Raw genomic sequence first — 12325 nt, 5'->3', positions numbered from 1 at the left:
AAAATGATTTCATTCTACAGTTGCTGCTCCAGCCACATACAAAATTTTAAAATACTATTGACAGCAGGAAGGATTGAGTTTATTGAACATAACAGTGGTCCTTTTGCAGTGACTGGCAGCCTTGTTGTGGAGCATTGACAGCCATTTGAAAATTTTCTTTTACTTAACTTTGAAACTATTCCATACTGACCAACAACACAAAAGAGTTGATTGAATGAGAATTTTATTAGCAGCCTCCTATGTGGGTGAATTAATTTCCATAGGATTCTTGTGACAAATTTGTTTGACATCGCCCCCTTCACAGCTACAATCAAATTTATATGCTTCTTCCACCTTAAATTGTACCAGATTTTCAAATGTGCCTCACTCTGTGACTAAATCCTGCAACTGCCTATCATTTGTGTAATCAATTTATACAAAAAATTTTATTTATGCATATTACAATGATTTTATTTAAGGTTAGCTGTCAATTCCGGATCAGCTATTAGGTTGAATGCACAATCTACAGTTCAGAAGATGAACAGTCTATGGTTGTACTGCCGGTTCATAGTGTCCATTGGGCACAATATTTAGGTGCACTGATTAACTGAGGTCCTGAGGGTGTGCAGCCAACTCTCGTACCCTCCCACCACAAGCTGTTCCCTCCGTGGTCTGTACTTGAGGATGCATGTCGGCACCCTTTGTGACTTAGGTTTCCTGGTCATCAGATCGTTGTCTTTGCTGAGTATAATGTTAATTAGACCCAGTGCTAGTTCCCAAGCCTTGCTGAGATTATAGTCACAGTTGAGAATGATAGGATTTTGATGGCTTCTCTAACAACGTTCTTCCAGTATTTGAAGGTCTGTGCTCAAATCCATGTATGATCATATTCCATCACATGATTTTCTCACAAACAGTGCTCTGGCTGCTAACTTGTTGGTGTACATTTAGATGACATCAGGGCCTCGTCCTCCTTGAAGTGCTCCATGTGCAAATTTGCAAACACTAGCAAGAGTGGGCTGCCTATTGTAACTCCATCTATTTTCTCGAAATGTTCTCTCTTAAATACAAAATACGTAGTGATCAGGACATGCTTGAAAAGATTGTTGGTCTTCTACTCAAAATTGTGATTGATGTTCTAGACTCTCATAAAGGCAACCTGGTGAGTAACAAAACAGTGTCAAAGCTCACCACAGTATCTGAGTTCTTAGACCTGTAGTTGTTGAGACATTTCACAAAACCTGCAAAATTGTGGATGTAATGTGAGCACCACATTTTCGCGAACCTTCGTGAATCCATAAAATCTTGGCGGCACAGGTCCTTGTAACAATTTCTTGATGACCCCCCTCTGGTAAAGAAGAAAGAAGACAACCATTCCTGGATGTCTTGCTCAAGAGAAGAGCAAATGGCACCCTCACCAATGGTGGGTATTGGAAGGAAACACGCACTGACCCGTATTTGCATGTAGATGGCTACCACCGCCCTGTGCAGAGGAATGGGCTACTAAAACACTAATACACAGGGCATACACAATATCAGACACAGTGTGTCTGCCCCAGGAACTGGAACACTCAGAACTGTGTTAAAAAGGGTAGGCAGAATGGCTTTTTAGCTCCACCACTACAGTACAGACTGTTGAGATAGAAGAAATCCCATAGGCAGAGGTAGCCACAGAGTTTATACTGTACGCAGGCACACTGCCAGGAAAAGTTGGGTTCATACTGAAAGAGCACCATGTAAGATTTGTCTTTTGCCTGCCCAGTAAAACATGGATATTATAGGGGAGTGTGGAAGGCCAGGGTATATCAAATTGTGTGCCAATGTAGTAAGTCACGTATTGGATGAACAGTGCGCACATTTCTAGATTGAAACTGAGAACACCAGTGGCACACTTGAGTAATGTATCCCAACAAATCTGTAGAGCACTGTTCGGCAGAAAATAATTCAGTGAAATACGACCATTCCAGGATTTAAGTGCAGGCTTCCAAATACTGGGAAGGAGTCAGTAGAGTAGCCATCGAAATTCGCATCAGGAATAATTATATAAAAGGTGTTCAAAAAGAAACAAGCCGCAGGCATAATTTCAGAAACCAGCACCTGTATGTTAAAAGTATTGACCCTGGCTGTTAAGACACCTGTCCCACTGTGACACAAGGCAGTGAATGGCTGCGATGTTAACCAGTTCTGCACATACAGCTGAACATCATCGTCTGAGGTGAATCATTATGCTGACGTTTTTCCTTGACCCACTTCCTGCAGCACAGGACAAAAGTGAATACCCATTGTTACTCGCAAGCCTTGACCATCATTCGCCAAGCGATAAGATCAAAATGACAATGGCAATCTCGCCAGTGGGATCATTCTGTTCCACAACAATGCAAAGCCTCATACGGCCAACACAGATGTGGCGCTCCTGCAGAAATTTAAATATTATGTTCTCGGCCATCCCCCGTGCAGTCTGGACCTCTCTCCCTGTAATTACGCCATTTTTGAGCCCCTTACAAAGCCTCTGAGGGGCAAAAAATTCACCTCGGACGAAGATGTCCAGCTGTATGTGTGGAACTGGTTAACATCGCAGCCCCGGGAATTTTGAAACAGCCATTCACCACCTTGTGTCACAGTGGGTTGTCTCAACAGCCAGGGTCAATACTTCTTACATACAGGTACTGGTTTTTTTAATTATGCCTCTGGCTCGTTTCTATAATCTCAGCAAGGCCAGGGAACTAGCACTGGGTCTAATTAAGAAGACGCTCAGCAAACACAACAATTTTGCAACTGGGACAGACAGAGCAGTTACATCGACACTACAGCAGACTCAGGTGCGAGCATCTCCACGAGTGCTGTCGCACATCTGCGGGTGCAGACTGTAGAGGGAACACCTTGTGGTGGGAGGGGATACAAGTTGGCCATGCACATTCAGGAGCTCAGTTTGTCAGCACACCTGACAATGGTGCCGTGTTTGATGACCGGGATATTGTACCCGTTGGACACTGGCGGACTGGCAGCACACCTGTGAACTATTCGATCGACAAATAAACCAGGGGAGAATCGCTTTAAGTTATTTTAGATACCAAAACTCGCAAATATTTTCTGTGAATGAGTTCACAACATATTTTGTCAAACCATGACAACAAATAAGAGGAAATTAAGATGTTCACAAATTATAGATTGACAATATTAAAGTGAATCGGTTTTACTTAAAGTATGTCATTGTTGGCACAGTTTTAGTGCAAGATGTATGATATTTCTGTCTGAAAAATTGTTTCCAGGTTTTAGGACTTTTTATGCAAGTCATTTGAATGAAATCGTGCAGGCTTTGATGTGGACTTCTTCACATTTTATTAACACTTTCTTCCCAAAGTACAACCCCCCACCCCAATATGAGGTCCAACTTATGACTTCTACAAACATGTCACATGTCATATCACTCCCTCCCACCAAGAACATGGTGTCAAAGATTTTACATTATAAAGTTACTCCAGTGGTTTCAACATTTACATTTTAATAGAAAAGGTCATCAGTTTCAAATCGTTTTCAGTTTACCATATTCAAACTCTTCAGTGATCCATATTAATATGACTAATAACGATTGTAATAAGAATTACTGGTGTAGTCAGTTACACAAATACCACGGAAATTATACGTGGCAACTCTGTAATATCACTTGAGTATGAACAATAGCAATGGGTGAGTTAATCTCTCTGTTCCTAAGGAACTGCAACCTCACTCACCTGTGGGCAGGCTGTTGCTCAATGGACTTGGGAGCATTGGTATTTGCTAAGTCAGTTTTAAAAAGTGTGGCATTGCTGTCTTGTTGGCTTGTAGAGTACTCAGTAGTATATGAAATTGTGAGTGAGGTCTTCAACTTTATATTGGAAGTGCAAGTCTGCAATTTGAGCTGCCCCTACACTGCTGCAGTGTGGCTTCTCCCACCCCCACCATTGCCCCTTTCCCTGCTCAGTTGATTTGGTTGTCAGGGACCAAGTTTTATTGCTTGCACCTTGCAAGCTTACTTCCAGTATGCTCTACTTTGTGTTCGCATGACCTTTCTGTGGTGTGTGAAGAAGAAAACACTGCCTGAAAAATTATTGTGTACATGAAACATGTAACTGTATTGTGTTGTTAGTGTTTTTCAGTTTTGGAAATCCCACAAAAGTTGTGATCGTGTCCGTTTTTTCCAGTTCTTCGCAGATGCAGACGACGTCGACATTTGGATGTTGGATACGCTGCGGCTCGTTTCGAGCGAAGATGTCGGCCGTGACGAAGCCAATGTGCAGTCGTTGCTGAAAAAGCACAAGGACGTGACGGACGAGCTGAAGAACTACGCGGGAGCCATAGAAGCCCTGCACCAGCAGGCATCCCAGCTGGGAGAGCAGGACCGCCAGGCTCCACAGGTAAGCCACAGTGTGCAGTATTGTTAAGTAATCTAAATGACCAAATTAGACTGTGAATTCGTCATCCTGACTGCTTGTAAATTGCTCACAGGTTGTCGAAAGGCTGGCCAGCATTGACCACCGCTACAAAGAACTCCTGGAGTTTGCCAAACTCAGGAAGCAGCGGCTGCTCGACGCATTGTCTCTGTACAAACTGCTCAGCGAGTCAGATGGTGTCGGTCAATGGATAAGCGAGAAGGTGAGCGATGTGTTCTTACTGGTGCAGGTGGAGAGCTTACATTGATTGAGGCAGCTATAAGTTAAATGATATAATTTTGTGGAGGGAACAAGAGGAAATAAACAGTACATAAAATTAATTTCACAAGCTGTGATAGTCGCAAATTAAAATGGTGATCCAGGAAGTGTAGGATAAATTTCTTTTATTTCTGTTAATGATTGCAAAAGTTTTGGTCCTCAGACTATTGGTTTCGGTCAACAGTGACAATCTTCAGATATACAGCAAAACATGGGAAATTAAAAAAAAAGTGGCAGACAGTTTAAATGTTGAAACAAAAAGGTCTGCCATATTGAAAAGTATTAAACCAATAGATTCTGAAATATGTTCTTAAAATCTGACAAAATATACAGGATTTTACATCATCTCATAATGTAATGAGACTGCAGTGGTATCATCACAAAATACTCTCACAAACAGGTTAGGATCATTATGTGTATCTAAAATATTGTGTGCGCTAGACCACATGGCCAGCAGAGTCACACTGTTAGTAGCACTACTATTCACAACAAACTGCAGTTCGGTAGCCACAACCTAAGATTGTGGCGTAAGCTCATTGGATGTGTCTGCTGTACGTTTACATGCATTCGTTAATTGTAAAATTGTACAGAATGCAATAAAATGAAGAAGCCAATAGATGAAGTCTATAGTGAGCTTACCAAGTGTGTAAGTCATTACAGTGGGGAAAACGTAAAAAATTAAGAGCACAAATAAAGTTAAATTTAAAAATGTTGTAAAGGAAATGATTAAGTGACCGCATGTGATTGACACGCTCTTGTGGTCAATTTAATGAAAAATATCATGTCCCTACACAAGATAAAATAGCTGGGGAAAGGAGTGAAATGGATGAAAACAAGACTAAAGTAAGTAATAAGTGTTCTCTGTTGGCATAGTAGCCAGAATGCAGCATAGGCAAGAAGTTGGAGGAACTTAACCACCAGAGGGCTTGTCATATCTCGCGACACACTGTTCTGAGAAAAGTATAATAAAACATTGTTTTAAGCTGTAAACTGTCTGCTAGTAGTATTTCATTTCCCATGTTCTGCTACACATCTGATGAAGGTGGTCATTGCTGACCGAAACCAGTAGTCACAGGACCAAACATTTTGTGATCATTGATGGAAATAAAATAATTTTATTCTCCATAAATTTAATAAATTTTGTTGACACTTAAGTGTAAAAAGAGTGACTTCAGTCAGTAACATATGTTTCTCATATCACATTGGCATGTATCTTACTGCCCTGTACAGTACATCAAGTAGGATGTTGGAGGTGGACATTAGGGGAGATTGCTTATTGTGCTTTCAGTGAGACCATCGAAGGATGGAGTAATTCTTTGGCAATCTCTTTGGCAACATGGGTGGGTTGCAGAAGTTAGAAGATAATGGAAACTGATATTTCAGGGCAAATGCAGGAGGGTGGGGGTTGGGGGAGGGAAATGGGGAGAGGGGGGGGGGGCAGGAGCTGGTAAATAAGAGAGCCAATTTGTGTGTGCGCATCTGGAGGCAGATGCGAAAGGCAATACGAAGTCCTTTCTCCAACATCGGTTAATCAAAGTATGGTGGGCTATCTTGCTCCTTGCATGGGCCCTGTATTGCCGTTGGACTTTGGTATGTTTATGTAGATTTGTGTAAGGGCAAGCATTCTGGGCAAGAACAATTGGGCATGGGAAGTAACAGCTTAATTTGTATCGGTCAACATTGTGACTGACAGATGTGCTTGCTCATATTTGATATAGAAATGAAGAAATTGTGATGTAATTAGTAACACATTAGTGTTGTATTGAAACCCGACAGCAAGAATAGAATTAGGTAGACAAAAAGGTGTTATTTGTTGTTCAGCATGACCAGCCCAATATATCTTAAATATTAGAAAATATTTTGTCTACCATTATCTGATTATTGTTACAATTTTTGATATTAGCTTTTGCTTAACCTGTGCAATGCCAGAATTTCTCTGGGGGTTTTGCAGTTGTAGGTGGGATGTAGGACTTCTTAAAATTTGCAATAAAATCTGCACAATTAAATACAGGAATTTTTATATTTAATATGTGGATAATATCTAAAATTGATATGAAATGCATATTGCTAAAGTGTCTTCCTTCAGGCAATAAAACATTTAAACATGAATTATTGTTGTAAAAAAATGCCCATATTACATTCGAATTCTGTGCTCAATAAAATTAAAAAATATAAACTTTCCATGTCATATTTTGGAAAATACTGTCACTGAAAGTAACTTGAGGAAAGAAAAGCCTTACAAATAACTTTATGCTTCATGATTATTGTGATTGACACTTTATACTGAAGTATTTGGATCATAATAAGGTTGTGTTTGATACTAAAATCACAAGTGGGGTACAAGTGCAACTCTCCCAATATTTGGCAATATTTAAATTTTCATTTCAGTGACAATTATTTCTGTACACAATTATTTCTGTACACAATTCTTCAGACTATAGTTGCATGATATCTATTTACTAACAATTGATTGTTCGTGCCTCCAGGACCGCATGCTCCAGACTATGGTTCCAGTGAAAGACATCGAGGACGTGGAGATCATGAAGCACCGCTACGATGGCTTCGAGAAGGAGATGAATGCCAATGCGTCCCGTGTTGCAGTTGTCAACCAGCTGGCTCGCCAGTTGCTGCATGTGGAGCACCCCAACAGCGAACAGATAGTTGCACGGCAGAACCAGGTGATGTTTAGTATGACGTTAATTACTTTTGTCATCCAAATATGGAACAAGATCCAATTGGCAGAACATGAAGATTTATGGGCTGGCGGTTTAAAAAATCAGTGGCACAGAGACCTAAAAATTGGGACAAAAGGACATCAACTTTCGATAATTAGATCAGTATTTCCTTATAATATTTTATGAACAAAGTTGGTACACTGGTACAACTATACTCAAAAGTGCTGTTCTGCTCATGAACAGTACCAACTTGAAGCTGGTGATACAAAAATTTCCTATTCACTCCAGTGTAAGTCAACAGTATGTTCAAACACTAATTATTATCCTTTAACGTGCATAATATACAGTTGGGCCGTGTGCACAGATGAATAATTTTTTAACTTCAGCCACTCTGCACGGTATGCTAAGAGAAGTCTTATCCTGTCAGTGAGCGCAATTTGGGGGGGGGGGGGGTGAAGGACTTTTCAGAAAGCAGTGTGGTCGCACTAATAATACGATTAAAGCCATGTGACTGACTGTCTTTGAAGTATGGAGTTGTGGCTTGTGCCGAGGCCTACTTTTAGTTAAACAGCTGATTGCAACCTTCTGGCGCACTGTGTTCCAAAATTTTTGGTCACTGCCATTGGTACATTCAGAAACTCATTTTGGAAATTTCATTTAGTTGACCAATTTTTAAGTGAACGTACATGGTATTTCGAATTGGTAATAGTGGCAAAAAGTCTGTACATTTGATGTCCCGTGTAAGGCTTATGTCAGTCGGGTCACTGCCCACTAAAAATTGAGGACATCCTGTGTAAATCTGGCAACACTAAGCAAAGCCTCAATTAGTATATGTAATCCTGTCAGGAGTGCTAATTGGAAAATTCTGATATGCCTAATATTTGTAAATATGTAGCAATTTTGTGAGTGTATTAAGATTTAATCTCATAAATTTTGTAATGTATCATAGAGATAAAGATTAGAATATTCAGGATATATTAAGGAAGTTAAAAGATCTGTAGGGAAACTTAAAGAAATAAATGTTGAACTTTTGCTGTTATATTGATAGCAGCCATAGTTTGTTATGTCCAGACAGTCATCCAGAGAGTCATCTCCCCCTGCACACTAAACTGAGTCCAGTTGGGAGGCAACCTAGTACTTTTGCTCATAGTACATGTTGAAGGCAGTTGCAGCTGCTGATGGAAATATTGTGCATAAAATTTGAATACTCAATCCAGAGGAAATGTATCTTCTAAAAACATAATTTGTTTAACGATTCTGCTTGTAATTTTATTTTGCAAACTCACAGAAGTGTATCATTTAATATAAAATTTTTTTTAAAGTACTTCTGTTACTGATTGTGATGATGACTTTTTGCAGCAGAGTATTCCATTTAGAATCTGAAGAAAAATTTTCAGGAAGAATTGTACGAGTAAAGGAAATGTTACGATAAGCAGATTAATAGAAACATTATTTCGGAGATAAAGATTTTTGCTAGACAGTTGCCTACTACGTTCTTCCAGAAACTAAGGTTGGTTTTTCTTAAAGTAAAAGTATTCAGCTGGAAAGTAGCAGGGGTGTGACAGAGTTATGGCATGCAATCACATGATGGCCATAGAAGTCTATGCTGTTGTCAACAGTGCTCTAGCAGTGGCTGAAGGTGGTGGCTCTTACTCTTTCTTGTGCCAACTGTGACATTCAGTCTGTGATAAACTTTCTTAATGCACGGAACACAGAAGTGTCCAGATGTACCACCTGTTGTATCAGGGGTATGGGCAGTAGGTCACGAGTGAATACGTGCGTTGCCGGTTTGGGAATTTTTCAAAGATCGGCAGTATCTGTATTAAAGAGGGCTGTGGGCGACTGTCCATCATTGATGACCTCGTGTAGTTGGTGCAGTAGTGCATTACGGAGATTATGGTTCTCTGCAGCATTTTCCGTAGATATAGCAATCCTTGCTGTGTGGAATTGTCACTAAGTGGCTGCTGTTGAAGAAAGTGTGCGCCAGATGAGTACCGATAAACTTGTTATCTGAACATGAAACTGAATCGCTTAGGGGCAGCATTAACACATAGGAATCAGTACCATTATGACTCGGATAAGCTTCTTGACAGGATCTTAACAGACGATGAGGTGTATCTGGAAACTGAGCAGCAGCCAATGGATTGGTATCGCACTGGATTTACAGTCAAGGCAAAGCTCTAACAGACTGCATTGGTGCGGAACGTGGTGTGCGCAATGTTCTTGTATAGAAGGGCATTTTGTCACTGGTGTCGTGCCCGGAGTTGAAACAGCGAACGCAGACCATTATCATGTAACTCTGGGAAACTGATACTGTCCAGTCACAGTGAGAGGTGTGATATACTCAGTGGAAGTATTGTGCAGATTTGTGACACTGCTCTCCCACATACAGTGTGGTGCACAACAGCTGTTCTGAAGGAGTTTAGCAGGGAATTGGTTGGCCATTCTCCGTACAGTCCCAATCTTGCTCCCAGCAGTTTCCATTTTTCCTTGTGCCTCAAGATGTTCCTGTCTTTTGTTCAGCATTTTCACAATGACAAAGAGCTGAAAAAGACTGGCAGACTTTTACAACACAGGAATACAAAAATTGGTCCCACAGTATGACAAGTGTCTCAGTTCTGATGCTGGTTGTGTCAAAAAATAGCTATAAGAGTGCTATATGTACTGCCAGTAAAGTTTTTGATGTAAGCTTGTTTTCTTTTTTTAAAAATAGGCAAACTTATTTTCTGGATGACCCGCTCACTTTTATGTTGTGAACTGAGTATGTCGTGAATGAGGACACTTCCCAAATATGCTTTACTTCACTTTGACATCATTTTTTATTTGGCGTGTAGTGCTCGGTCAAATTTGCAACAGCATTTTTCAAATTACTTAAAAGTTTACTGCCTACTGTCTATAGTGGTTACCTATTAAGAGTTTACTGTTAACAAACCATTGTCGCTCCACAGAAATTTTTCATAAACTGAATGCGTATATTTGTTTACAGTTGAACCACGAATGGGCACAGCTACGAGAGAAAGCAGAAGCAAAGAAAGAGGAACTGAACTCTGCGCATGGAGTGCAGACATATCACATCGAGTGTCGGGAGACCATGTCCTGGATCGAGGACAAGAAGCGTATTCTCCAGTCGACGGACAGTCTGGAGATGGACCTCACTGGCATTATGACACTTCAGGTGATATTAATTGAATTTTGGTTAAAAGCTCTCGCACAATTAGTGAAATAATTTTTCTCAAATAACCTTTTAAGTAAAATCAGCCTCCCTCTTCTTTCAATCCCTCTTTGGAAATATGAGAGTTTTCCTTCACAGAATTTCTTTTATGGTTTGATTCAAAGTGTTATTATTATTATTATTATTATTATTATTATTATTTATTTTTTTATTATTCTTTTTTATTTGGAGGGGGGGGGGCGGCTGTAATATGAAGGTTGTCGATTCAATTAAATATTTACGGTTTACAGTAAACAAAATTACAATTGACAGAAGATGCAGAAAGCATAACAAATACCCTAGAAAAATTGCTTGCACAGCATTTGTTGGTCCTCTTTCAGAGTATTACTGAGCAGTTTTATGTCTTTACCAGAGAGGATTGACAGACAAGAAAAAGTTTGAAGAGGAGCTGCTCATTTTGGGTTATCAGGAATTGGGTGAGAAAGTATCACTGTTATGATTAGGGAATTGGGATGGCAGTAATTAAAATAAGGACAGTTTTCATTATGTTAAAGCCTTTTTACAGAATTTCAAACTACTACATCATCTCCCAAATACCAAAATATTTTGTTGCCCGATATGTGCATACAGAAGTGTGAGCATGACAATAAAATGAGGAATAAGTGTTTTCATAAAAAGATTTAGGTGTTCATTTTTCCCATACATTGTTCAAGTGTGTAAAAATAGAGATACTGATTGAAAGTAGCCCCTAGCATTCTCCGTCAAGTACTTAGTAATTGTACCCTCTAAGAACTCGCTCAGCGTGGTGGCTGATACAGAAGTCTGAAGTCTGTGTGATATTTGACAAATATATTCACTCACTTCCATATACTTTTGATGTACTTGTTGTCAGTACACTGGCATTGTTGTAGCCACACTGTTTCCGTATTGTTGCTGTGTGATTGTGATCACGTGTAGAGGACATCCATTTCCAAGTATTTCCAACTAATATTATAGCTTAGTTTGAATACGTAGCCTCGCAGAGTACTGTGCTGTCTGATAGATAAGGCTTATTTGATTGGCTGTGCTGACAAAACTGTAGCACAGACCGATGTTGTTAGACTTCTTTTGAAACGCCTACTTCTGTCAACCGCCGTGTTGAGCGACTTCTTAGAGTGAATTATTGATATGTGTGAATTGCAAAGTAATTGTGTAACTGCAGAAAAGGATAATGTTCGTCACATCTTCATCTTCCTTCCTCTTCAGAATAATAAATGGTTTAATCTTATCTTATTGACGTAATTTTGCTGTGTCAGAAATACTATTTCTTTTTGGGCCAGTTTTCAGGAGTATCGCTTTAGATTGGGCTGCTATTTCTGTGTTAATTTTGTCGTTCTCAGTGTTTTTGGTCAGAGCATACTATGTTGGATTTTCAGTACATTAAGGATATAATGAGAAAAGTCAATTTTAGTACTTTTACATCCAGTACATTCCTGGAACTTACCGTGCATTGCATGTCGTGTTACAGCGTCGGCTATCTGGCATGGAGCGTGATCTGGCTGCTATTCAGGCCAAGCTGGACTCCTTGCAGCAGGAAGCAGAGACGATCGGAGCCGAGCACCCTGAGGAGAGGGAGCTGATCCAGGAGAGGATCGACCAGATCAAGCTCGTCTGGGAGCAGCTGACACAGATGGTGAGTAGCTGCAGCAGTTACTGTCCACCGTGAGACTGAACGCTGCCTGGTGGTGTTATGGGCGTGTGACGCATGAGGGCAGTATATAAGCAGAGTGGGAGAATCGTTAAAGTGTCAGTACTAGTTGCATAAGTGACAT

General features: G+C 40.1%; 1 protein-coding gene across 1 annotated transcript in view; it reads left to right on the top strand.

Annotated features, from left to right (window-relative positions):
• The window catches only part of LOC124589803 (spectrin beta chain-like), a 140771-nt gene that overhangs the window by 22661 nt on the left and 105785 nt on the right, over positions 1 to 12325 (top strand). The window contains exons 11-15 of the mRNA XM_047131591.1: positions 4161 to 4373; positions 4465 to 4611; positions 7154 to 7345; positions 10329 to 10517; positions 12022 to 12186. Coding sequence (XP_046987547.1) covers positions 4161 to 4373; positions 4465 to 4611; positions 7154 to 7345; positions 10329 to 10517; positions 12022 to 12186 — 906 coding nt within the window. The remainder of the gene's footprint in view (positions 1 to 4160; positions 4374 to 4464; positions 4612 to 7153; positions 7346 to 10328; positions 10518 to 12021; positions 12187 to 12325) is intronic.

The sequence above is a fragment of the Schistocerca americana genome, unplaced genomic scaffold (genome assembly GCF_021461395.2).
Source record: "Schistocerca americana isolate TAMUIC-IGC-003095 unplaced genomic scaffold, iqSchAmer2.1 HiC_scaffold_73, whole genome shotgun sequence".
In the NCBI taxonomy this organism is placed as follows: Eukaryota; Metazoa; Arthropoda; class Insecta; order Orthoptera; family Acrididae; genus Schistocerca; species Schistocerca americana.
This window is presented reverse-complemented; position numbering and strand designations above follow the sequence as displayed.